The sequence below is a fragment of the Rissa tridactyla genome, chromosome 4 (assembly GCF_028500815.1).
Source record: "Rissa tridactyla isolate bRisTri1 chromosome 4, bRisTri1.patW.cur.20221130, whole genome shotgun sequence".
In the NCBI taxonomy this organism is placed as follows: domain Eukaryota; kingdom Metazoa; phylum Chordata; class Aves; order Charadriiformes; family Laridae; genus Rissa; species Rissa tridactyla.
In genome coordinates, this window is record NC_071469.1 from 22,568,336 (window position 1) to 22,592,463 (window position 24,128).

Consider the following 24,128-nt stretch of genomic DNA (forward strand, 5'->3'; position numbering starts at 1 on the left):
TATCTTTTCTTTTTATTATTTTTTCATTAGTATTTCATTAAATTATTTTAGTTTCTTTTTCAACCCATAAGTTCTCTCTCTCTCATTTTCTCTCCCGTCCTCTGAAGGGAGCTGCTCTCCCTTCTCTGAAGGGAGAAAGGTTAAGGAGACCGTCTGTCGTTTGTACAGTGGCCAGCCCAGACCAAATGACAATAGCCTGGATGAGACTTAACCTGGTTAAAACACCTCTGAAAAGAAAGGGAGTACGCAAATAGTATTAGTAGGAAGAAGTTCTTTAACAGTTATATTTGTTCCACTTCAAGGGTGGATCAGAAGAACTTTTTCTTCAAGCTGACAAGTCACCATTCAGACTGCAAATGACATCTTTTTAGAATCCACAGAATTACTGGGTGAGACAGAAATCTACAAAAACATACTCTTTTTTTGCATATTCAAATAAACAGAAGATTGCATTCTGTCTTACAACACATGAGCTGTGCTAGTGATGCTTGCCTTCATGAACTAATGAAGATATTCACTGCAATTCCAATCTGTTAGTCTTTGCTGTAGCAATCCATGTGCTCAGATAAGATGTTTAAGACCATTGGTCTGATGTTTCCTACCCAGCAATAATGGTTTTTTTTGTTATTCTTAGCTGAATTTGGTGGTTTAGTGTTCATATTAAAGACTTTTAACAGTATTGGTAAAAGGTACTGGAGATAGATAGTGCATCCCAAATTCCAGTAATGACTTTTCAACTCTTAAATCCATCGTAAACTACAAAGCTGAGTTTCCTCAATGCAAGGGAAGAAGCTTTAAAACTCTTATCAAAAGAGAGAAAGTTGATCTTGTCTTCAGGACCAAAATCCAAATTCCTTACTTCAACTCTTTTTCAATATCTGCAATGAAAAAACAGCAAAAAAGAATGAAAACAGAGAAAAAGAAGCACAGGTAGGAATGAAACGAGCTGTAGTTGGCTCATGGTTAAACTACTAAGCAGCTGTGATTTTATCTATGTGTTGGACAAAATGGGGAAAAAAGGTCGTCTTGTGTTGGATATCATAATAAAATTACTAATTACCTTAGTGATGAGTGCAGTAAGTTTCTTAGGAACTTTTATGTCCTCAGACTAGGATCTGAGTATCTTACAGCCATGTTTAAAGTGTATAATGAGAGGTTTGTGGGGAGCAAAGGGTTGCATCTCTCTTGTGTTGTAAACAGGTAAGTTGAAGTATAGAGTAGATGAAATGGCTTGGCTGGTGTCACGCATGGAACAAATAGAAGCACCATTAACTGAACACAGGCTTCCAGTTCTAGACTAGACTCTCTGTCTCCCAGCCATATTTCTTCTTTATGATTCTGTCTATGATTGGTTATTAAATTCATATATCAGTTTTTTAAGTGGAATGACATATTCCACTGTTTATGCAGTGCCTTTCCAATTATATATGATATCCTTTGAGAAACAGAAACGTAACTTATTTACAGAGCAACTACAAGCCTTCATGAGAAAGAATATAGTATTTAAATCTAAATAGTAAAGTAGGCATTACTTACTACTCTGCTTTCATTTGGTTTTGTTTTGCTTACAGAGCTCTTTACAGTTTGTTTGCAGTATCTGAGCATAAAATACAGTTGCATTTGATCACAGAGATTTTTTTGTCATTGAGAAAACCTAATTCTAATAAGTAAAGATAATTATAAGTAAATTTATGTGAAAATTAATAGTATCATGTGGTAGAAGATTTACTAAATTTTCTAAAACATTGACCATTGCAGGTTGGCTGTCTCCTTTTCCACATGATCTTTTTACATGGTCTATACTGCGAAATAATGTGATGTCATTGCTTTCCTTGTGACTTATGGGTATAGCGGACCCAGTGTACCTAAATGCTTTTATGTATTTAATTTAAATTGTTTCTTACCTAGGCTGGTGGTGTGGAAGTAGAAGAAAAAGCATGCATACTTTCAGAAAGAGAGTTTAGGGTGGGGAAAAATATGTTTCCACAAAGATGTTACAGGTCCCCTGTGGACATTTTACTTTTGTTCCATGCAAGCTTCCATGCTGATCAGAGCTTTGGCCTCTTTAAGGATTAGGACTATGTCTGTGTCTGAAAAACAGAAAAGTACATGCATTAAGTAAAGAGCAAACTGCAAAAACGAGACTTGAATAGTGGGATGGCATCTGATTAAATCCTACATTTTTATTTCACATTTTTTAACTAGAAGGGGGTGAATAACGAAGTTACTGGTTAATAAAGAATGTGAGATTATTGGTTGAGACTGTGTGAGTTTATCAAGATATCTAATGGAACCTTCATTCAAAGTTAATTGGTAGCCCAATAGAAGATGAACACCATTACCTAAAGAATTAATATTATATATAGCCAAAAGAACAGTTTGCAAGTTAGGACACGTAAATTCTACCTTCTGACTCAGAAGGGCTTTGTTTTTGATGGAAAAACTCCAGAAATGGGCAAAAAGTATTATAGATAAGGGCAAACTTGCGCGTGAGAGGAAATTGGAAAGACTGGGGTCAGCTAGCTTGAATAACAGATGAATAAGAACGTGCATGATTGAAAGAAACAAAAAAGAGGATGCTAAAAAAGACAAGGAACGCCAAACTAGTACTTATCTTCTATTGTAATAAAAGTACAAATACCCTGTGAAAAAAATGCAATGAGGCTTACATGAACACAGAATACGCTATATAAATCTCAATATTCAATAGTATTCAGAAAAAGCTTATGCCTTTTACTCCTATGAGGAGTAAAAATACAGAAAGCTATATGAAGTAGATTTTTATTTGGTTGAGAAAATAGGATCACTTAGAGTATAAGGCAGCCACATATCAATGAGCACTGGGAAGAACATTCCTCTGTGAAAGCCTGTTTTAAAATTTAGGATTATTGGCAAGCACTTGTATTTTTTCCTGAAGTATCTCCTATTGATAGCTGACAAAGGCTGGCTACAAGATAAAACTGATGATTTGATCTAGTGTGGCAATTTTTGTGTTTATATTCTTTATTTCTAATGTGAAAACATCAGGTTAAAGGAAAAGCTAGTTCATTTCATATGCTATTCAAATGGACTAGGTTTTGCATTATATCCTCTTACGGTGTTAGAGGGTGCAGTTGTACCAGAACATTTACCCATAAAATGTGAAGTAGCTTTCTATAGATTGCTGAAGGAATGTATAAATTTTGAAAAAATGTGAAGTTCCAGTGAAAAATTATACTGTCTGAGTGTAATCAGATTCTTGTTTTGAAAACATCATCTTCTTGTTTTTACTTTTTCCCACTACTTACCTTTGTTATCTATTGCAGTCATATCTCAATGGCAGAGAGAAAACTATAGAACAGGTTCCTGAAAGAAAAAGGAATTTTATCAGTCGGCGGAAGAATTTAAGTGTAAATTCTCTGAGTTTCTCACTTCTTTAGGGCTGTTTTTAAGTTAATTCAGCTGTGGACATCCCCTACAACAGCATGGGACGTAGCTTTTCATGAAACTCAGTATAGAGTATTGTATTCATGATATAGCATACACCTGGTTCACACTCCTCTGCTTTCAACAGTGAAAGCATGTACTTCCCAGTAGTGGGAATTTGCAGAAACAGAATACCCTAGCTCCATAGACTGGTAAATAGCTTTCATTTCCTTTAAGGATTTTGAATAGAAATGTGTTTTTTCTCTTTCTGAGGCATAGAATATGCTGGTATTGTGCATCTTGAAATAACTTTAATATGATATTGGTAAAACCAGGTTATTCTTTTTAATATCTGTATAAAGTCTTTTTTCTGTTAACGTAAAAAAGACAGTTTAAAGAAAATATGGTTTGGCCAGTGTAGAATAATAGATTCTAGAAAACATATTTACTTACTAAGTTTAGTAAGTACCTAGGATTTCTTCTGAATTTATGATTTTTGTAAATCTGAAAAGAGATTTATTTACCTCTACTGTTATCTTCTTAAACCTGCTTTTAGCATGTATTTATATGTTTATGCTTTGATGCATATCTTTACTTCTTGTTGAATACAATACTGCTACATAGGAGCACACCTAATGAAGCATGCAGTTTGAATGATAGTTTAGTTCAATGTTTAAAGCATGTAGTAACATATCTTTTACTGAAATAGTCTAGATAGCTGGCCTGGTTTTCTTTAAATAAATACTAAAATTTCCCTTTTATAAAGAAAAACTATAACTTCAGCAACTGCACATTTGAAGATTATGTTTGTACGATTCCATCTGTTTTTATCAAGGCAGCTTTTGAGGCAGTTTATGTTATCCAGCTCTGTGCTGCCCTTATGTGATGCTTTATACTGAAACAGATGGTGAATCCAGTTGCTAAATAGGGAGAAAAATGAGAAGAATTAATCAGAAGTCATAAATATCTGAAAACCTCAAAGTGAAAAACATTTGAGACACAGTTAATGCTATTTTTACCTCGTATACAATGTTTTTTTCCCCAATAATATTTAGGAAATAGAAACAACAAAGCACAAAATGGATTTCAGATTCATTGTAACTAACACTTTTTTCAGGTTCATTTGTTTTTAAAATAGTTTGCTAGTCCTCTCTTAATATTTAGAAAAATGTATTTGCTGTGTTCTCAAATTGAGATGAATGTGCATAGGAAAAATATGGGAAAAAACCAGAACACTAAAATACCAAATCTTTGAATGAAAAAAATAAATATTTTAAGGTGTCTGTCACGTGATGCATTCTAGTAAGTGTGCAGATAGCATCAGTGAAACGTATAAATTCCTGATACCATTTTCAGGATTTAGTCTTACCTCCCAGTTGATGTTCCTTGAGATTTATGCCTCAAAACAAATAATATAATCTGTCCCGTTAGTACTGGAAGAAAATTTATGATTTACAGAGTAGAATACAAATACTCTTAGAAACTTGCATCTTTGCATCACTTCACGTTTCACAATCACATATGCAAACTCATTAATCCATCACTGGAATAAAAGCACTTCTGAGGAGAAATGTGGCAGAAATGTATGGTAATGCAAGAATCAAGTTAGAATCAATACATAAGGCCTACCGTATGCAATTACAGAGAGTTGTTTAGGTAGGCAGAATGTAATAATCAAAGGTATAAGGTTGACTGCCTGCTTCAGTAATTCTTATTCGTCTCATGAGGGATTTATGTTTCATGTAACGCTAGTCACAGAAACCATAGTGCCTCTATTTCTTAAAGTACACAGAAGACCAAGTCTGTTCTGGTTAATTAGTAGCATGAATAGGTGATTACAAGGAGATTTTCTGATGCAAATAAAATGGAGAGATATTAATTTTTCACTAAGTGTAGAAATGTTTTAGAAAATACTGTTATTAAAAGCCAAATACATGCAAATTAGAAAAATTCATATGAATGACAATGTTTTTAAAAGGGGTCTTGTTGACATTCTACTTATTCCAGTAGTGCATGTAGCAAAATGGTCACATTTTTTCATAAAATATTATGGAAAAGTTGTGTACCTGAAGTTGACCTCAAAAACGGAATCTTTAAAATAATGTTAAAGTTCATGCATAGTTTAAGAAATCAGTTATGTAAATCTGAAGGCAGAAGATGCAGTGTGATAGGTCTACCAAGTGAAGTATTAATAGAAATCTATTATAACTCTATCTCTGTGCTTCAGTAAGTTGAGGTATATACTAATTCCAGCTGCTGTTAACACATGGCAATATTAAGAACCAGAGCTCTATGATGTGTACCGTTCCCTTTATGTAGCAAAATAACTGATATTCGTTCCTATTTTCCATTGGCTTTGGTTTATTTTGTTCTTTAAGGAAATTGTGTTGTGGTTTGAAAAGGATAACATATACTGAATACTGTCCTCCCTAGACCACATACAACATTATAAAAAGAAATTAAATTAGCCATAAATATTTGGTAACCTGCATGCAAAACAGGTGTTACAAGTCAAGTGTAAAAGTGTAAAAGTGGCCTCAGCAAAAATTACCTGATAGGAAGGTTATACAGTCGTTTTCATGCTCTTTTAAATATATCATAGAAAGGAAAGCACAGGAGAAGGCCATCCCCATGTCCCGAAAGACGAGCCGACGGGGAAGAAGGCCAGCCTGGCTAAATAGAGAGCTTTGGCTGGACCTCAGGAAAAAAAGGAAGGCTTACATTCTCTGGAAAAGGGGCTTAGCAACTTATGAGGATTATCAAGATATAACAAAGCTATGCAGGGGGAAGATTAGAAGGGCCAAAGCTCAATCAGAACTCAGCTTGGCCACTGCAGTTAAAGACAACAAGAAGAGATTTTTTCAGTATATCAACAGAAAAAGGAAAACTAGGGAAAATATAGGTCCACTGATGAATGAGACGGGTGCCCTAGTGGTGGAAGACACAGAGAAGGCAGAGTTACTGAATGCCTTCTTTTCTTCGGTCTTCACTGATAAAGCCGTCCCTCACACATCCCATACCCTGGAGGCAAGGGGGAAGGTCTGGAGAGAGGAAGATTTTCCCTTAGTTGAGGAGGACCGGGTCAGAGACCACTTGGCCAAGCTGGACATTCATAAATCCATGGGCCCTGACGGGATGCACCCGCGAGTGCTGAGAGAGCTGGCAGATGTTATCGCTAGACCACTCTCCATTGTCTTTGCAAGGTCATGGGGAACAGGAGAGGTGCCTGAGGACTGGAGGAAGGCTGACATCACTCCAATCTTCAAAAAAGGCAAGAAGGAGGACCCAGGGAACTACAGGCCGGTTAGTCTCACCTCTGTCCCTGGGAAGGTAATGGAGCGACTCATTCTGGATGTCGTCTCCAAACACATAGAGGAACAGGAAGTTATTGGAAGTGGTCAGCATGGATTTACCAAGGGCAAATCATGCCTGACCAATCTGATAGCTTTCTATGATGTTATAACGGGTTGGCTGGATGAGGGGAGAGCCGTAGATGTCATCTACCTTGACCTTAGCAAGGCTTTTGACACTGTCTCCCATAACATCCTCATTAGGAAGCTGAGGAAGTATGGGCTAGACGAGGTGACGGTGAGGTGGATCGAGAGCTGGCTGAGTGACAGAACCCAGAGGGTTGTGATCAGCGGCACAGAGTCCAGTTGGAGGCCTGTAACGAGTGGTGTCCCTCAGGGGTCAATACTTGGACCAATTTTGTTCAATATATTCATTAATGACCTAGATGAGGGGACAGAGTGTATCCTCAGCAAGTTTGCTGATGATACCAAGCTGGGAGGGGTGGCCGACACTCCAGAGGGCCGTGCTGCCATCCAGCGTGACCTGGACAGGCTGGAGAGCTGGGCAGAGAAGAACCTAATGAGGTTCAACAAAAGCAAGTGTAGGGTCCTGCACCTGGGAAGGAAGAATGCCAAACACCAGTATATGTTAGGGGCGGACATGCTGGGAAGCAGCTCTGAGGAGAAGGACCTGGGGGTCCTGGTAGACAGCAAATTATCCATGAGCCAGCAGTGTGCCCTTGTCGCCAAGAAGGCCAATGGCATCCTGGGCTGCATAGGGAAGACTGTGGCCAGTAGGTCGAGGGAGGTCATTCTCCCCCTCTACTCTGCACTGGTGAGGCCACAACTGGAACACTGTGTCCAGTTTTGGGCTCCCCAGTTCAAGAGGGACAGGGAACTACTGGAGCGAGTCCAGCGAAGGGCAACCAAGATGATTATGGGACTGGAGCACCTCCCTTATGAGGAAAGGCTGAAAGAGCTGGGACTCTTTAGCCTGGAGAAGAGAAGGTTGAGGGGGGACGGGATTAATGTTTACAAGTATCTAAAGGGTGGGTTTAAGGAGGACGGAGCCAGGCTCTTTTCAATGGTTCCCAGCGACAGGACAAGGGGCAATGGGCACAAACTAGAACATAGGAAGTTCCGTTCAAATACACGGAAAAACTTCTTTACAGTGAGGGTGACAGAGCACTGGAACAGGCTGACCAGAGAGGTTGTGGAGTCCCCTTCTCTGGAGATTTTCAAGACCCGCCTGGATGCAGCCCTGAGAGATGTGCTCCAGGCAATCCTGCTTTAGCAGGGGAGTTGGACTAGATGATCTCTAGAGGTCCCTTCCAACTCTGAAGATTCCGTGATTCCGTGAAACTAGCGGGTTGTTTCTGAAGTGGTGTTCTGCTGCTCACCCTGGGGGAAGGTGGTGTTCATGTTCCTATGGGAACAACACTAACAGTTCCTGAATGTCCCGTTCCTCAGGACACCCCAGACATTCCATGCCTTTCTCTTGGGCTCCATCTCAGTGTGTTCACAGCAAAGAACTCCAGCGAGTTGACAGGTAGGTTGTACTTAGTCAAACGTCCTCAAGGGGTCCTTGAACTCCCTCTTGAGCAACCATGCTTCCTTTTCCCACAGTCCACCTCGAAGCTGTTTGGGTATTCATAGAATCATAGAATTGCCTAGGTTGGAAGGGACCTTTCAGGTCATTGGGTGTCATCTGTCTGCACCTTCAGTTTGGGAATCACGACTAGGATTTCATTGGAATATATCTGTGAGTGTACAGTCAGAACCATGCTGTCTCTCATCCCATCCAGCCCCGTGTGCATATATCCTCGGCACCCAGAATTGGCAAATATGTATTAATCTCTGCTGCATTAGTTCTGAAGTTACAAATCCTCACCACATCAGATGATATGAACTCGTCACTGTCGAAGACTGCATCGGCACGCTCATCTGTGACCCATCTGTTCAAGTGGTCAGTTTTCCTGTATTATGTCTTTTGTAGGACTTCCTGTTACTGTGAATTTCTCTGTTACTGGAAACATAATTTTCCTCATCATTATACTTCTTTTCTAGCTGGATCATAACGTACTAGAACACTGTTGAGCACAAAGTGAAAAGCTCTTCAGAATAGCTGTTCTTAAGGGATTAAATGATTATCATCTCTGTCCCATTTCTTTCATCTTATGATCAACTTCAAGATGGTACTGGATAGCTCAGTTGAAGTGATTATATATTTGAAATAGAAATTATTTGATCTCCTTTTTGGTATCACAGTGTTTAAGACAGATGGATTTTTTTCCATTAATGTTAATATATTTATGGTTCCTTGTAACTGTTCCCTTACTTGAAGCCTTGAGAGACATTTAGAGTATAAATCGGTCTAACAGGAACTGACATGCTAGAGGTAAGATTTCAAACTCTTATTTACATTGATACTAATAAATACAATTAAGAATTTAAGAAATATTTCTGTACCTGAATTAGGTGTAGAGAATGGGAACTTGATGCCCCAGGGAAGGCTTAATGGGATACAGGACGTTTCACTTGAATAATCATCAGTTTTCAAAAGCTTTTATTACATGATGATTATATAATTGTTAGTATTCCTAAAGTTAATTGATTAAAAACAGTTTTTGTTGATAAAACTTATATTTGAGTTAATACTATATGCCATCCATTTTGATAATTTATACAGAGACACTAAGATTAGTATGTCCCTGAATAAATTTTCATTTATATTTGTCCTTTGCTGAATGGAGTGTTTCTGAATTTTCAGTCCTTTTTTTAATTTAATCTTTGCATGTGAGATATGTCATAAGAAATTCATTTTTTATATCGCCTTAAAATATTACTCTCTAATAAAATTTAAATGGAATTACTAAAAGTGCCTAACACACACATTACTTTCTGGGTCTGTTAGGCATTTACAATTTTGTCTCACTGAAAATAAATTACACTTTGGTCCTCAAACTTTTAAAGTGTTTTGGAAAGTTTTACATTACCTCTTAATATTTTGCTTTTTTCCTAAAGGTTTCTAAAACACGTTGCTCAGATGTATTTCTTTTAGAAATCAGATTAATCGCCACTGACATGGAATATCCTGGTTCATGTAAGATATGCACTGCCACTGCATTTGGAAGAAGCTGCAAATGCTCTTCTACTCAGATATTTATACATACTTTATTATCTTTGTAGCTGAGTCATTTCCAGAACAAATAGGGGTAACACTTAAGCGTGATTCTGTTTTTCTTCATTGTCTCCTATTAGAACAAACAAAAACCTGTTAGATTTTTGTGAATTTGTTTCAAACTGCTGTATTATTATTACAAAAGAACTAGTTATTGAGATTTAGATCCAAAGAGCACATCTTGTACTCAATAGCAAGTGATGATGCTTTAGATGTTATGAGCATTTGTTCAACTGCTTCAGACTATTCTCTGTCAAAGCTCTATCTACAGCACAAAATAAGCTTTGTCCTTAATGGGACAGCGCTGCAGGTTCTCAGTTGATACTTTAGGTATTCTGTTCCTCCGCTATTGGACACCTTAAAGATAATGACAAAGACATAAAACTTCGCTCAGTATTTTACAGAAGCTAGCGTAAGATGAAAGCAGATTTGATGGATGTGCTTATAGTACCCTGGGTTGCAGCGGAAATGTGCTGCTGTGTTCTGTACTATTTTGAGTTTCCTAAGGGCTAATGGCTTCGTGCCCAGGATATTGCATTGCCGTAGTCCAGCTGAAAGGTGACAAAGGAATGTATTACAGAGGCCAAAACATCAACAGTAAAGACAGGATGCATTCTTGTACCACTTTTAGAGTTATTGTCAGAGCGAGAAGCCCAGGATCAGTTCTAAATTATAGACTGACTTGCCTAAATGGGGTCGTGTAACATCAGCCAGGAGGTACTTCACTGTGCCACAAGCTCCTTAAAGTGTTTCTTTCTGCCACCAAGTGTAACTTACCTTTTTCTGAGTTTCTGCTTCCACCTTCTGCTTTTTATTCCTGAGCTCAAGTACTGAGGCAGTTTGGTGACATTGTGTTACAGTAAGCAATACAATATGATAAAAGGGTGGAATTTTGTAATGCCTACATAGGGTTTTCTCTGGAGTTCATGAGACCTTTCCAGTTCTTTCAGTCTCTGTGTCTGTATTTTAAATAAGGTTGAAAAAAAAGGGAACAGTGAGGTACATTTCTCTCCTGCTCCTCTCTGGTTATGGTTCTCTTGAAATAAACTGTTTCAAAACAGTCAGCCTCTTTTACACACAGTTCATAGTTCATTAGTTATGTCAAATGCTGTAGAGAGGTTGAAAAAAAGGAGCAGGGATGACTACGGTGCTCATAGTGTGGATTGTCTGACAGAGATGGTAATGCTCTTTCTATCCCAGGTCCTGCAGTAAGTCCAGATCATGACAGGTGATTGGTAGTATCCAGTTGAAAGTGTAAGCAACAAGAATATAATAATCAAGATCTAGCAAGAACATCTTTTGAATGTGACATTGGATTCAGATACATGTGTGTAGTGCTTCCACGTCAGGGTGCTGTCTTAGCTTGTGAAGCTCAAAGCATAAACTTTGCTGCAACATGGCAGCTGCACACAGATGAGCAGATGTGCATTTGAAAGCATGAGAAATAAGCAGGCTGTTCATGAAAGATAAACATTTAAGAGTGTTAGAAAATTGCATCGTTCATCAAGGAAGACATTTGCCACTTCTTTCAAAGTTTGCATCATGGGTTTGCAGTTTTGGACAAATAGGAGAGCTCAAGTTACCACTTCTCAGCCTATTCATGTGCCCATGACCTTCAATACTAAACTTTCAATCTTTTTGGAAAGATAGCATCCTGTATCACGGAGTATCTACTTTATCCATGCTAGAACATAGTTTCAAGAATGACTTAGAGGAATGAGTATTGTAATGTTTTTTTCCAACTTTTCCAATGTATGCATTTTATTTGAAACTTTTCAGGTCTGATCCTACCTAGCTTGCAAGATCTGAGAGTGCAGCTTTAAATGGTAAGAAAACCAGGAAATATATATATGTGTGTGTGTGTGTTTTTTTCCCTGCAGTCTGCAAGTTAGCTGGAGAATAGTAGTATTCTTTTTCAGTATTAGAATAAAAAATGTTAAGATATGAAGGAGGCAAAAATTAGACACCATCTAGTTACATTGAATTGAGTTGCTTGATAGTGTTTAACTATTTGCACTGCTCCAGGGAATGCAGGGAGACTGCAGGTGACCGTCTGCTCCAACTGGAGCTTTAGGTGGGTACAATGCTGCCCTCTGCTTCTACTAAACCTGGGTGAACAAGGGTGAAGAATTGTCACACAGGGCATCCTTGGCTAAGCAAAGTGATGTCTCATGAGCCATCTCAAAGATTCAGCAGCTCTGGAAAGCAGGGTGACCATTTGCCACCTGGAGTTTAAGGAAGTTTTAACCTAAGTTCCAATTTAGACAGCACTTGGATGGGCTAGTACTCACCTACTGTGACTAGTTTTTTCATGTCTTCTTTTTTAGGTATAAGCTCATTCTTTCCAGGTTTTGTCTTCTGTATTTTATATTTCCTTGTTAAATGAGACCTCAAGCCTGATTGGGACTTTTAGGTAACAGAAAAATGAATATTAATGACAAAGAATAGTTAAATATGTTAGCCACAAAGTTAGGTATTTCATGTTTTCAAATAAATCCGTTCAGAGGAGATAAAAGGATGAAAATATCGAATATATTAGATATATCTAAAGCCTTGATTTTTAAACTCCCTTTTTTCCTCATTTGATGAGTTACTACTATGGAGACAATAGCCAATCTCTGAGTCAGCCTCAGTGCTTTTACCGAGTAATTAGAGGCAGAATTAGTAGCTCTAAAGTTAGGTGTCTAGTCCTTAGCAAGTATGATGGTTTTAAAGCAGTTACACTTAGTAAAACAGGAGGAGATGAGGGATTATCTGAATGTTTGACATATGTATAGTGATTAAGATTTTTTAAAGATGCTAGCTTGAATATTTGTACATTACAGGCTGTATAATTCAACTCATTTTTGCCTAAACATTTTTGTTTTATTCTTCAGTTTGTCTCTTCTTAGCCTTTGTCACTTGTTCTTGTTCACTAGCCCATTGATATTAAGTATTATCTCTATGGAGGTACACTATGGTCATGTCAACAGCATCTGATGGAAGTGAAGGATCTGAATTCCTTTGGGCAATTCCTGTTTCCAAAGGATTTTTTGACAGGTTAGGTTTCTGCATCGTATAATGTTTTAAGTTTTCTTTTCAAAAAACAGACACCAGGGTTGAATGCAGTATTCCAATATTGGTGTTATCCATGGCATTGTGCATCTGCAGCATAAATAACACTTCTCCCTTATTTGTGTAACTAAAAATGGGTTCACTCTTTATGTCTTGACTGCTCCTTAAAAGTGCAAGCTGGGTTGCTTTTCCACTAAGATTTCAGAGCTCTTTATGATCATCTTTCTATGATAAACCTCCCATTGGGGATATAATCTGCATTTCTTTTTCCTAGGCTTCCAGTTTTGACTCTGCAAAAAGTGATTTTGTTTGAACAGGCAAGCTTAATGCATAATTCAGACTGTTGTATTCAGTTACCATGTCTTCCACATTACATACTATTGCATCATTCTCTGAATCACCCATAAATTATTATTTATAAACATAATATTCCATAACATTATATCATTATTTAATGATTATGTGCTATATTACACATTAAATATTACCTATTATGTATTATATCATATATTACATATTATGTGGTATATAGAATCATAGAATCATAGAATGGTTTGGGTTGGAAGGGACCTTAAAGGTCATCTAGTTCCAACCCCCTGCCATGGGCAGGGACACCTCCCATTAGACCAGGTTCCTCAAAGTCCCATCCAACCTGGCCTTGAACACTTCAGGGATGGGCAACCTGTTCCAGTGTCTCACCACCCTGACAGTAAAGAATTTCTTCCTTATATGTAACCTAAATCTCCGCTCTTTCAGTTTAAAACTGTTACCCCTCATCCTATTGCTACACTCCCTGATAAAGAGTCCCTCCCCATCTTTCCTGTAGGCCCCCTTTAAGTACTGAGAGGCTGCTATAAGGTCTTCCCAGAGCCTTCTCCAGGCTGAGCAACCCCAATTCTCTTAGCCTGTCTTCATAGGAAAGGTGCTCTACCCTTCTGATGATCTTCATGGCCCTCCTCTGGACTCGCTCCAACAGGTCCATGTCTTTCCTATACTGAGGACTCCAGAGCTGGATGCAGTACTCCAGGTGGGGTCTCACCAAAGCGGAGTAGAGGAACAGGATAATATATAATTATATTATTATATATTATTACAATATATATCATAGATTATAAGTTCTACTTAATTCCAAATCAGGGATGAAAATTTTATTAATGATGTTGTTCCTACAACCGCTCAGTAAATAAATCCACCAGAATCACACACGTTTCGTAGTGATTCCTAACGGCAGTTCTTTCTTGAGCTCCGAAAGAGATTTCTTAATCCACTTATAAAACCTGGAGATCCTTGTAGATTTCAGTAGATTTCTTTTATGGGGTAGAAGCTTAAGAACAAGCAGTAGAAAAGATTGACATAAGCAAGGATTGTTTATATTCAAAGAGTAAAATATTTTTCCTAAGTGAAAGAGAGTGAGAAGATGTGAGAAGAGAAGGTCAGAGGTAGTTTGCTTGCTGAGAGGCATTCAGAGAAATGAACTGTAGAGTTACTCTACCCAAGTACCACTACTAGCCCAATGGGATCAACATGAATAATAAAGACTTCAGAAAACAGAACCAGTTAAGAAAGAAGGGACAAAATTTGGCAGGACTAGGGTGTCCAAGACTATCTCCATTGTTCAGAGAGAATAAAATTGGGGAAAGCATACATTATATTGCAGGTAGGAAACGGGGCATCAAGAAGGAAGCATATTACAGTTATTGACAGCAGTACCCAGGCAGCACACTCAGAGAGAGAAGAAACAACTGAAGGTAGTATATTGTTGTTGCAGTTCTCCTCTCAGTAATTCATTTGGTCTCCACTTTTAAAAAGAATTTTAAAAAACCTGAACAGCATTGAAGTAAAGTGAAGTGCACTTCTACCTTCATAGTAATATAATTCTATGACAATTTAAATGCTTCCTTAAGCTCTCCTACCTAACTGAAACTTCTGACTGCTGGTACTCCAATAGCATGTCCTGTTTCAGGAAAAATAACCAGGGGCATATTCATAACTCTTCTGCATCTACTACAGATCAGAATGGCTTTTCTCAACACTTGGTTTTTTAAAGAAGTGAAATTAATATGCACATTAGTAAGAAAACATCTGTGGAGCTCTGCAGGAATCCCGTCAACAAGGAAGCAAGCAGGGTGAATAGAAAGAACCAGCTGGTTAATCAGAAGAGAAGGCAGCTTGTTGAAGAAGCTGTCATCCTTCAATCTTCAATTGGTGGGTCATTTTGTCCTCAGCAGGTACTCCTTCCATGAAGTGTAATTTTTACTCTCACTGCTCAATCAGATGACAGCTTTTGTTTAAATGCAGTGAAAGTCTTGGCTCTGATTTAAATTATTCCCTGATGGTTTATTTAAAAATATGAAATAAATGTAATAGCAATAAAATTTGGATATAAAAGATATTATCAATTTTAAACTCTGGATGTGAGAACTTAAACTATTGAGATTATATACATGTGATCAATTTCTGCAGTTTCTAGCAATTGTTTTGAGGTTATTTGGTGGTTGTAGTTTTTTTCTGAATAATTGTCAAGTAGTGAGTTTCTTACTCGGAGCGATTCAAACTGTGAAATGAAATATTTCACCTGTTGTAGATGCACAGGTCTGTATGGTCATTGTATAGTTTAATGCATATTCAGTGATATTTCTGCTTACTCTCTGGAATTACACTGTAATCATACGGAATATTTATATGAATCTGTTTGTTTCATAGGCTGGTACTTTGGAAAGTCTAAGAAAGTGTTCTGTTCTTTTCATTGCTGTTTCCATAAGCAGTTTGGATGGGGGATAAAAAGAAAGGCTTTTTCCAGTTAATACGACTTATTTTTCTAGCATATGCTAGTTGCCTACTGGAGTCAATATTAATTTATAAAACTGTGACCAAATAGTAGGAAAACATGTTTAATAGACCTGTATTTGTAAACTGTCTTCTTTTTAGGGGGTTTTAATTATTATTTGTATTGTAACTCCCAAAGAAAGAAGTCAGGATTGAAGTTCTCAGATGGATAGTGAAAACATAAAAAAAAAATTCTGAGCCCCGTGTTCTTAACATTTAATCTGAGGAAAAGGACAGTAAAGCAGTCAGTCCCGACTATGGCAGGCAGGCAACATGTTACCCTACAGATCTTTTGACATTGTTCAAGTTGCAAGGAATAAGTTAAAATAAGGGCCAACAGGATGAGCGCCGAGTATCATTTACCCATATGACTTTGAAGCTCAGTGCATCAAGGAGGGTTGGGAGAACATTGTAATAAGTGTCTCTACAGAGCAAATGGATGTGGAAGAAAAGTATGTCAGTAATAGGGTTAAATAGAATTTGCATATAGTAGACAAATATAATTTGGAAAATTTTGTCACTGGGGTGCATGCAATGGATGATGAAGTTCTAATGGGAAATGTGGTTCCCTTGGAAATTGAATCCAAATTTTCTGACTGAGGCAGAGGAAACATAGTGTCAGAAATAGTAGAAGAGCAGTAAAGGAAGATCCCTGGATCACAAGGCAAGTTGCTTTTTTTCAGTACTTTTGCTCCTTTGAAAATACAAGTCAGATCAAAATTTAACATCATTTGATATTAGTGAAAAAGGCAATGGGGTTCTTAGGTGCCTTCTTAAGAAATCACCATGGGTTTCCTGCATAGGCTGGCTCCCCATGATGTTTGTATTAGATTTCCATAAATAATACAATGAGAAAAGTTATTTTAATAGAAAATGGGCTGTGGATTGTCAGAAGAGTGAAGGTAAGGCAGATATTCTTAGACCTGAATGTTGCCAGGAACTTAAGCATAAAAGAACTGTGCCCAGAAATACTCGCAAAAAGGACTCCGGGCCTAAATCATTCATAGCGAGCAATCCTGCTGGCCTCTGGTGTCTAAGATACAGCATTTGAAATGAAGAAAATATTTAATGTGACAATAAATGTATTGTGAGAGTTGCAAGGCAGTACTGCTGAATGGCTCGCAGTACTTAACAGCAGTTTGGATTCAATCTAGCATGGTAATTCAGGAAACTGCACTCCTTAGCACTACTCTGAAATAATTTAAAGAAAATGCACAACTTCTCTTTACTCACAGTATGCACCTAAATAATGAGATAGCAGGGAACTTGATATATATAGATTTTGGAGACTTAAGATAGAAGTATGTATGAATGCTTAATCTCATTTGTATCACTACAATAAATAGGGGAAAACCACTGCTATTTGGGAAATGTAAATTGCAGAGAAATCGTGATTGAAGACCCAGCCTGGTGTGCCTGGCATGCTTTTGTCTCTAATTCAGGAGGACTAGTATATTATATATATATAATATTGCTAAGTCTTTTGTTGTGGACAAAAAAATATGGACAATTAAGAAAATCACTCTAGTTCATGGACTATTACAGAAATAAGTTACTTATACATGTGGTATATCTCATTACATCATCATCTGCTCTGAGAAAGTGGTTGCTATAAAGCAATGCATAAAAGGCCATGCATTATGCCTCCACATGTAGGCGTTTGATAAATTGCAACTGTGTAGGGAAAGTCTAGACCCCTGTAACTTGTTGTTTCTTATAATAACTCAGTTAACTGGAAAATACAAGTCTTTGGAAACAAGTACTTAAAATTACTCAAATTTCTAACTTACGTTTATTTGTAAACAGAAAGTAGTCTTTTTATATTTAGTTACGGTAACTGTTAATGCTGTTTTACCCAAACTTAAATGTGTCATTAGTGTTTTTAAGTCATACATTAGACAATAAATTATTTGGAAAGTCAAGTAGCCATTTCTATCATAAAAGTGATATAGATATAGGTATAGGTATAGATAAAGAAATACTGGTTGGGGGGGGGGGGGCGGTTTGAGCAGTAACCAAAGTGAATCCGTGTTCATGTAGAATGCTGTGAGAAGGAACCTTGAAGTTTTCATTCTCAGTGGCATATCCCATATGTTATATTTCTTTTCCTGCATTTCATTTATGTGCTACATCTGGTGTTTTCTCCTCACTGATCTCTATGAAAACTTCTGCCTGTATAAAATAGATTAAATGAAAACTTCCTTCCCAAGCATTAACTTCAGTTCTTTCAAAGTCAAAGTGAGGACCATCCGTCTTTAGTAGTATGATTAATGATCTCTAAGGATGTTTACATAGTAGAGAAATTTAAGCTAGTTTTAAGCCACCTTCTTCACTTGCATATATCTGATATATGGCCCTGGCATCAGAGATCTGAGCAGAGCTTAATTTATCCTGGCTCTTATTCAGCTCTGGGGGCTTGTCCTACTGAGCTAACTGGTTGAAAGCCAACTCAATGGCAGTCTCTGCTGGCTCTGCGGTGCATTCACTACTCCTTTTTTTTTAAGTAATAGAAATGATTGCTTAATTCTCTGATTTACTGCTTAGGACAGATACCGAATTATGTAGAGACATACTGGGTAGAATTAAAATCTTTGATCTATATTTTTGCATGCTTTGGACAGATATGATGGATTAATAAAAAAAAAAGTATAAATCAGATAGATACAGTATATTTCAGATTGTGTGCCTACTTCAAGAGGTAGTGCTTATGCGAGAATCTTTCCATACAAAAAGAAGAAATATTATGGACAAATTCCATCTTTGTTTTTATCTCAGGAATTACAAGATCCGATCATATGTAAATTGTTGTGGGGTTAGTTGGGAAAAAGCTTAAGTGACTGATTAATATATACAGCTATTTATAAAATAAAAGGCTAGGCTGTATTTGCATGTGGATAGTTTTCTGGTAGGTACTCATTTCAGTGAATTAATAAACATGAAACTTCAAGAGGCAACTTATATTAAACATTAGTCTTTTAGGTTATTCATTTACTCTACTCAGACTTACGGTTAAAATATTCCTGTCAGAAGGAAAGTGCCATTTATCTAATCCAGTTTCCTATGAAAATACACTTACGTGATTTTGGGAGTCTTCAATTACCTAATTGTATAAGAGAATAATTTATATCTCACAGTCAGTAACTTGTGATGCTGATTATTACTCAGTTTTCAGTGGAAGATCAGACAATCTACCTGAGGCACTACATACCCTGAAATACCTATATATATTTTACTAACAGCGTTAAATGAACACTGACCTGTGAAATAAAGATCAATATGCTGTGACATAGTATTTTCATAATCACAAGGATGAATATATCATTTGCTTCAGCTAGATGAAAATGAAAATTTAACACTCCAAGGCCATTCTTGCTTTCAGATTACTTTTGGCAAGGTTCCAAAAATCTGTAACATTTAAATAAATGTAGTGTTTCTTCAGATTACAGCAGCTAACTACTTACCAGTTTATTTGTCGTTTATTTATCCCCCAATGTATCTTGCTAGTGTCTGCTGAAAGGTTGTTCAGAAAATGATCCTTAATTCAAAGAGTCATTTAGAGGCTTTCAGGGCGTTGAACAAACACCATGTAAAGTTGAGGGCCATTTTTCAAGAGCAGCTTCCAAACAGGCACACGTAGTGAATATAAACATTAAAGGTGTGATTTATGCCCCTAACTCAGATACTTTGGGTGAAATCCTTGCCTCCTGCAAATTAATGGCAAAACTTCCATTAACTTCAGTTTAGCCACGTTGTCAGCACTAACTTCTAAAACATTCATGAAGTGATCTTCCAGAATTAACTTCCGAGAATACATCAGAATATTAAAAAAATAGATTTTGTTATTTGATTATTATACATTCTCTCAGGTATTTAAATCTGTACATTTATTTTGAATGAACTAATGTACTTGCAAGTAGCACAGGTTATAATAATAATTACTGTCATTAAAATAAGCTTTTTGTTAGAAAATACTTCAATGGTTGGTCTTTAAAAAAAGATCCTTTTTATGCACCTTTTGATACATACAGTAACTGAGAAGGGTTCTTACATTGTAGGGAGTACCAAATGACTTGCAGTTTCAAAACCAATAAGATGCAGTACTTAATCATAGAGCAGGTGTTCAAGCCACGGGCTTCACGTTGGTTCAAAAAGCTGTTAAAAAATCCATGCAAGAAATATACATCACGAATAATTACATGCAGACACACATGTGCAGTTTAGGAAACTCCTGAACATAGAGAGAATACACCAAGGGAGGGGAAACCAAGGAAGTCTCACTTCCGATGTCCCTGGGTAAGTTACCTCAGTAGCTCATCAACCTCACTTAAACAAACAAACAAACAAACCACCTTATTTAAGTTATATGTTTTTCTAGCTTTGGCCTCAACTTGTGCCAATCATCATGTCTTTCCTTGTAAGCTTACAGAGATATTTACTATCCACAATATTTTCTGTAGAGAGATACTTATGGTCTTGATTTGTTTGGATCAGTTCTCCAGTCTTTTCTTGAACATAGTATTTTAATGTATAGTTACAAGGCATATTTTACAGAACTCTTATAATTACTGATAATTAGTTATTTTCTCAATTCTTTTAAGTTCCTCAGTATCCTTTTTGATGTGTGGGCACCAGAAAGTAGACATACTATTTCTTTCATAATTTTCCTAACACTGTATTCAGAAATATAATCAGTCTTGTATTTGTTTTAGATATTATCCTGCTTATACATTCAAGGATCATATTCACCTTCTTATGTAAAGTACCACAGTAAGAGATAATCTTCATTTGATTACTTTCTATGACTTCTCAGTCCTTTTCAGTCACTGCTTTCCAGGACAGCATCTCCATTTTGTAATTATGACCTGCATTCATCCTTCACTGGTGAATAAGTTTGCATTTCTTTGTATTATAACATGCACTGTTTGAAAGGCTCCCTCTCACCCAGAAACCGAGTGACTGGTCCATCTCCAGCTATCATGTTGTCCCTAAAGACTTGATTAAGGGTGACCATCCTCTTAAATTTGTCCGTACCTGAGAAGCAATAGAATATCATCATGTTCTAGTCTTAATCTCGAGCCAACAATGAGCTGAAGGAATTAATTTCATTTAAATATTTCCATAAGGACAGGCTGTCATTTTGTATGTTTATGGCCATGTAAGGTTCAATCATTGCACGATGAGAACTGAACTTTGTCTGACCAAGTCTACTTCACAAGAGGTTAGTAGTTCATTTATAGCACAGTTAAGCACTAGTACAGATTGTTTATTGCCAAGAGATAAGAGGAATCCTACCAAATGACACTAAAAGTTCCGAAGAGGTGGGAAGTTGGTAGTCTAAGGGATTCTTGAAAAAGATGAAGATTAATAATTTTTATTGAAGGGGAGAATAATCACATTTTAATCTAAATAGTTCTTCTTCAGGGAAAGGGGAAGCGCATATTCCAAATCAAGATCCTCTTCTGTGAAGGCAAACTTAAAGATGTAGTATTTTTTTCAGAAGAAATCTTTCTTTGGTCCCATGATTTCATAGTCATTGATGTCTTGAAAGCTGGATAAACTAGAGAAGCTGCTTGCAACTAAGGTAGGAATAGGCAGATGTAAGCATTTTTTTTCTTTTATCAGCCTTTGTAACCTTTGTAATGTGTTTCTGTATTTGAAGCTGTTGTAAATAAATTATTTTCTTTTACCTTTACCAGGCTTTTCTGAAGAGTGCGTTTAGAATAAGTGTCAAACAGGACATCCTATCCCTTTGTGTAAGGCTTTCTTTAGAACTGAATTACTTTACTAGTTCTTCAGGGTATAGATTCTCTGAAATTTCCAACGCATTTCAAAGGATGATAAGAGGTGGATTATGGTAGGATGGATTATTTTAAAATTTTCAGTTTCATCTATGTAGAGGATGCATCCCATTTTGCATGCTGCAAGATGGTAGGGAGACTACCATTGAACACTGATGGTGATGGCAAAGTTTGAAGCACTACAATCATACCAGTCTTTGTGTCATCTGTAAATTTTATCAGTAACAATCATAAATTTTATTCCAGATTATTAATAAAATTATGGACTGTACATTGGTATAAACCAATCAAATGTTTTCCTAGATGATGAGTGAATGTTGAGATCCAACAATGAATCAATTTTTGAATTATTTAATTTTAACTTTTGTATGTGTTGTATTTCTAGTTAGAAAGCTAGGCAGAACTAAGACAAATACTTTATAGAATACTATTTTGTCAGCCTAATTTATAATTGCATCAAATAATTTTGCAAAGTGTATTTGATAAAACCTAGCCCTGTGTGTTAATGGCATTAATTGAATTGCCATCTTCTATCAGCTTATATCGTGGAAACAAATATTAAGAGTATTGGAATATCCACTTCAGCATATACTAACATACAAATTAGCACTTTTTTCTTACAACCACAAAGAATAGGTCTTCTGTTAACATAATCTTTGTTTCAAAATAATCTGCTTGCAGCATGGGCAATTCAGGAACTTTTAAATATAAGTTTGCAGTGTTTCGGGTTGCATGTTGTGTCATGGAACTTTGAAGATCTCTGTCACAGGTGACTGAATTTGGAGAATTAGGGATGAGGTGTAAGAACTAAATCTGTGCTAAATGTGCTGTATTTGCACAAGTCATATTGCAATTAAATTTTAGCTCCCGTTGAATACACATATTGGTACTTGTCCTTCTTTTTAAAGAGCTTTGAGATCCTTGTATGAGATGTACTACACAAAAAAGCCTTTTTTAGTTCATTAATTCTTTGTATGGAGTTTGAATTTTAGGACAGAAGCTCTTCAAAAACAATATTGGTGTTGGATATCTACAACTAAGTATAATGTCTGTTTTACATAATGTCTTTTGGGTTTTAAATACCAATTCTCTTTTCTTTTACAGAGAAGTCGATCAGGATTCTGATGGCCGCATCAGCTTCAAAGAGTTTGAATCTGCAATGAAGTATGGACAAGATGAAGTATCACCAGTGTACTTTGCCTACAGAATATTCTCTGGTGGAAAGACAAAGTGAAAACTTCAGATCTCAAGATACTTAAACATCAATGAAACTTCATTTGTTTCAGCCAGCATTTTAAGAACTTTGACTGTAAGTGTAGCTCTGAAGAACAGCCTTTGAAGCTTTACTGTTGACAAGTTGGGTGTATTAATTTACATGTGTATGTGTGTGTAGAATACTTAAAATATTTGAAATCTCAATTGATTCCCAATCACCCTAGTTAGGAACTGCAATTGTGTACTTCTTGACTTAATAGATGAAAAAGAAGCAATTCTTATTTCCAGTTACTGTGAAATTTATTTGTTCACTTTTTCAACAGTCCTTTGTTGACAGACCAAAATATCTCACATGTATAGAAAGTGATTAAATTTATGGCAGATAATGCCTGTTTTTTTTCAAATTGGTAGTATATTTGAAACAATAATTTTCCTTTATTGTTTCACTTTCATATATTGTTCTTTTTTATGTATTACGCATTATTTTTAATTTAGCAGGTATTGGTTAATTAGTTACATGATTTAATTCTGAACAATTATCAAGAACTGTGTATGTAAGGAAGTAAAGTAAGCATAAATACTAAGCTTTTTTTTTTTTAAACGGAGATAAGAACAAAGCTTTAAAGTGTACATCATGGACCTCAGTCTGGCAGGCTGAAAACAGTGTGTATTCAAACTCTCAGCTGACTTTTAGGAAGAATTTGGATATATGTACTTTAGCTAGATCAGAGAATTTTCCAAGAGTTGATGGGAAGTATAAGGTAGAATCTGTCATTGTCCACAAAGCTGTCATCCCTTCTCTTTCTCTCTTATTCAGTAACTGGGAGATGTTCTTGCCTGCTGTAACTTTATATACATCCATCCAAGCTGTGCTATAGTGAGATAAATCTTTCTTATTCAATTTATTTTATCTGTTATCGTTTCTTTCCTGCTGTCTTTGTGTGTTCATATTAATAGTAATAGATAATAGAGATTTTGTTATGGGCTCTGTCTCTGATCATATGGTCCACTCTATTGCTTCATTTGTGTTTACCTGCCAGTTGTCACGTTGCTTGGATTAGCGATTTCTTTGGAAACTGTCCAGTAGCAATCTCCTCTTCAAGTGAGCTTACAGACTAGCACATACTTAATATTGCTGTAAAGAAATAGCAAATAATAATGATCAGTAAATGGAAGAGATTATCAGTTCTACTCTTAAGTCAAGAGAGTCTCCAATTTCTTTTACATTTTAGGGAGGCATTCCAATTTACAGATGAAGAATTTATAAAATGACATCTATGTTTTCTGTTCCCATTACATGTATGTATCTCACTACTACATGTAAAGTGAAATCTTTATTTTCTTTAATTCCAAGGCAGA

At 36.5% G+C, this 24,128-nt stretch overlaps 1 protein-coding gene across 1 annotated transcript in view; it reads left to right on the forward strand.

Moving 5' to 3' along the window:
* The window catches only part of EFCAB11 (EF-hand calcium binding domain 11), a 64,872-nt gene extending 42,084 nt beyond the window's left edge, over positions 1 to 22,788 (forward strand). The window contains 1 exon segment of the mRNA XM_054197909.1: positions 22,659 to 22,788. Coding sequence (XP_054053884.1) covers positions 22,659 to 22,788 — 130 coding nt within the window.
* Positions 22,789 to 24,128: the final 1,340 nt, after the last annotated feature.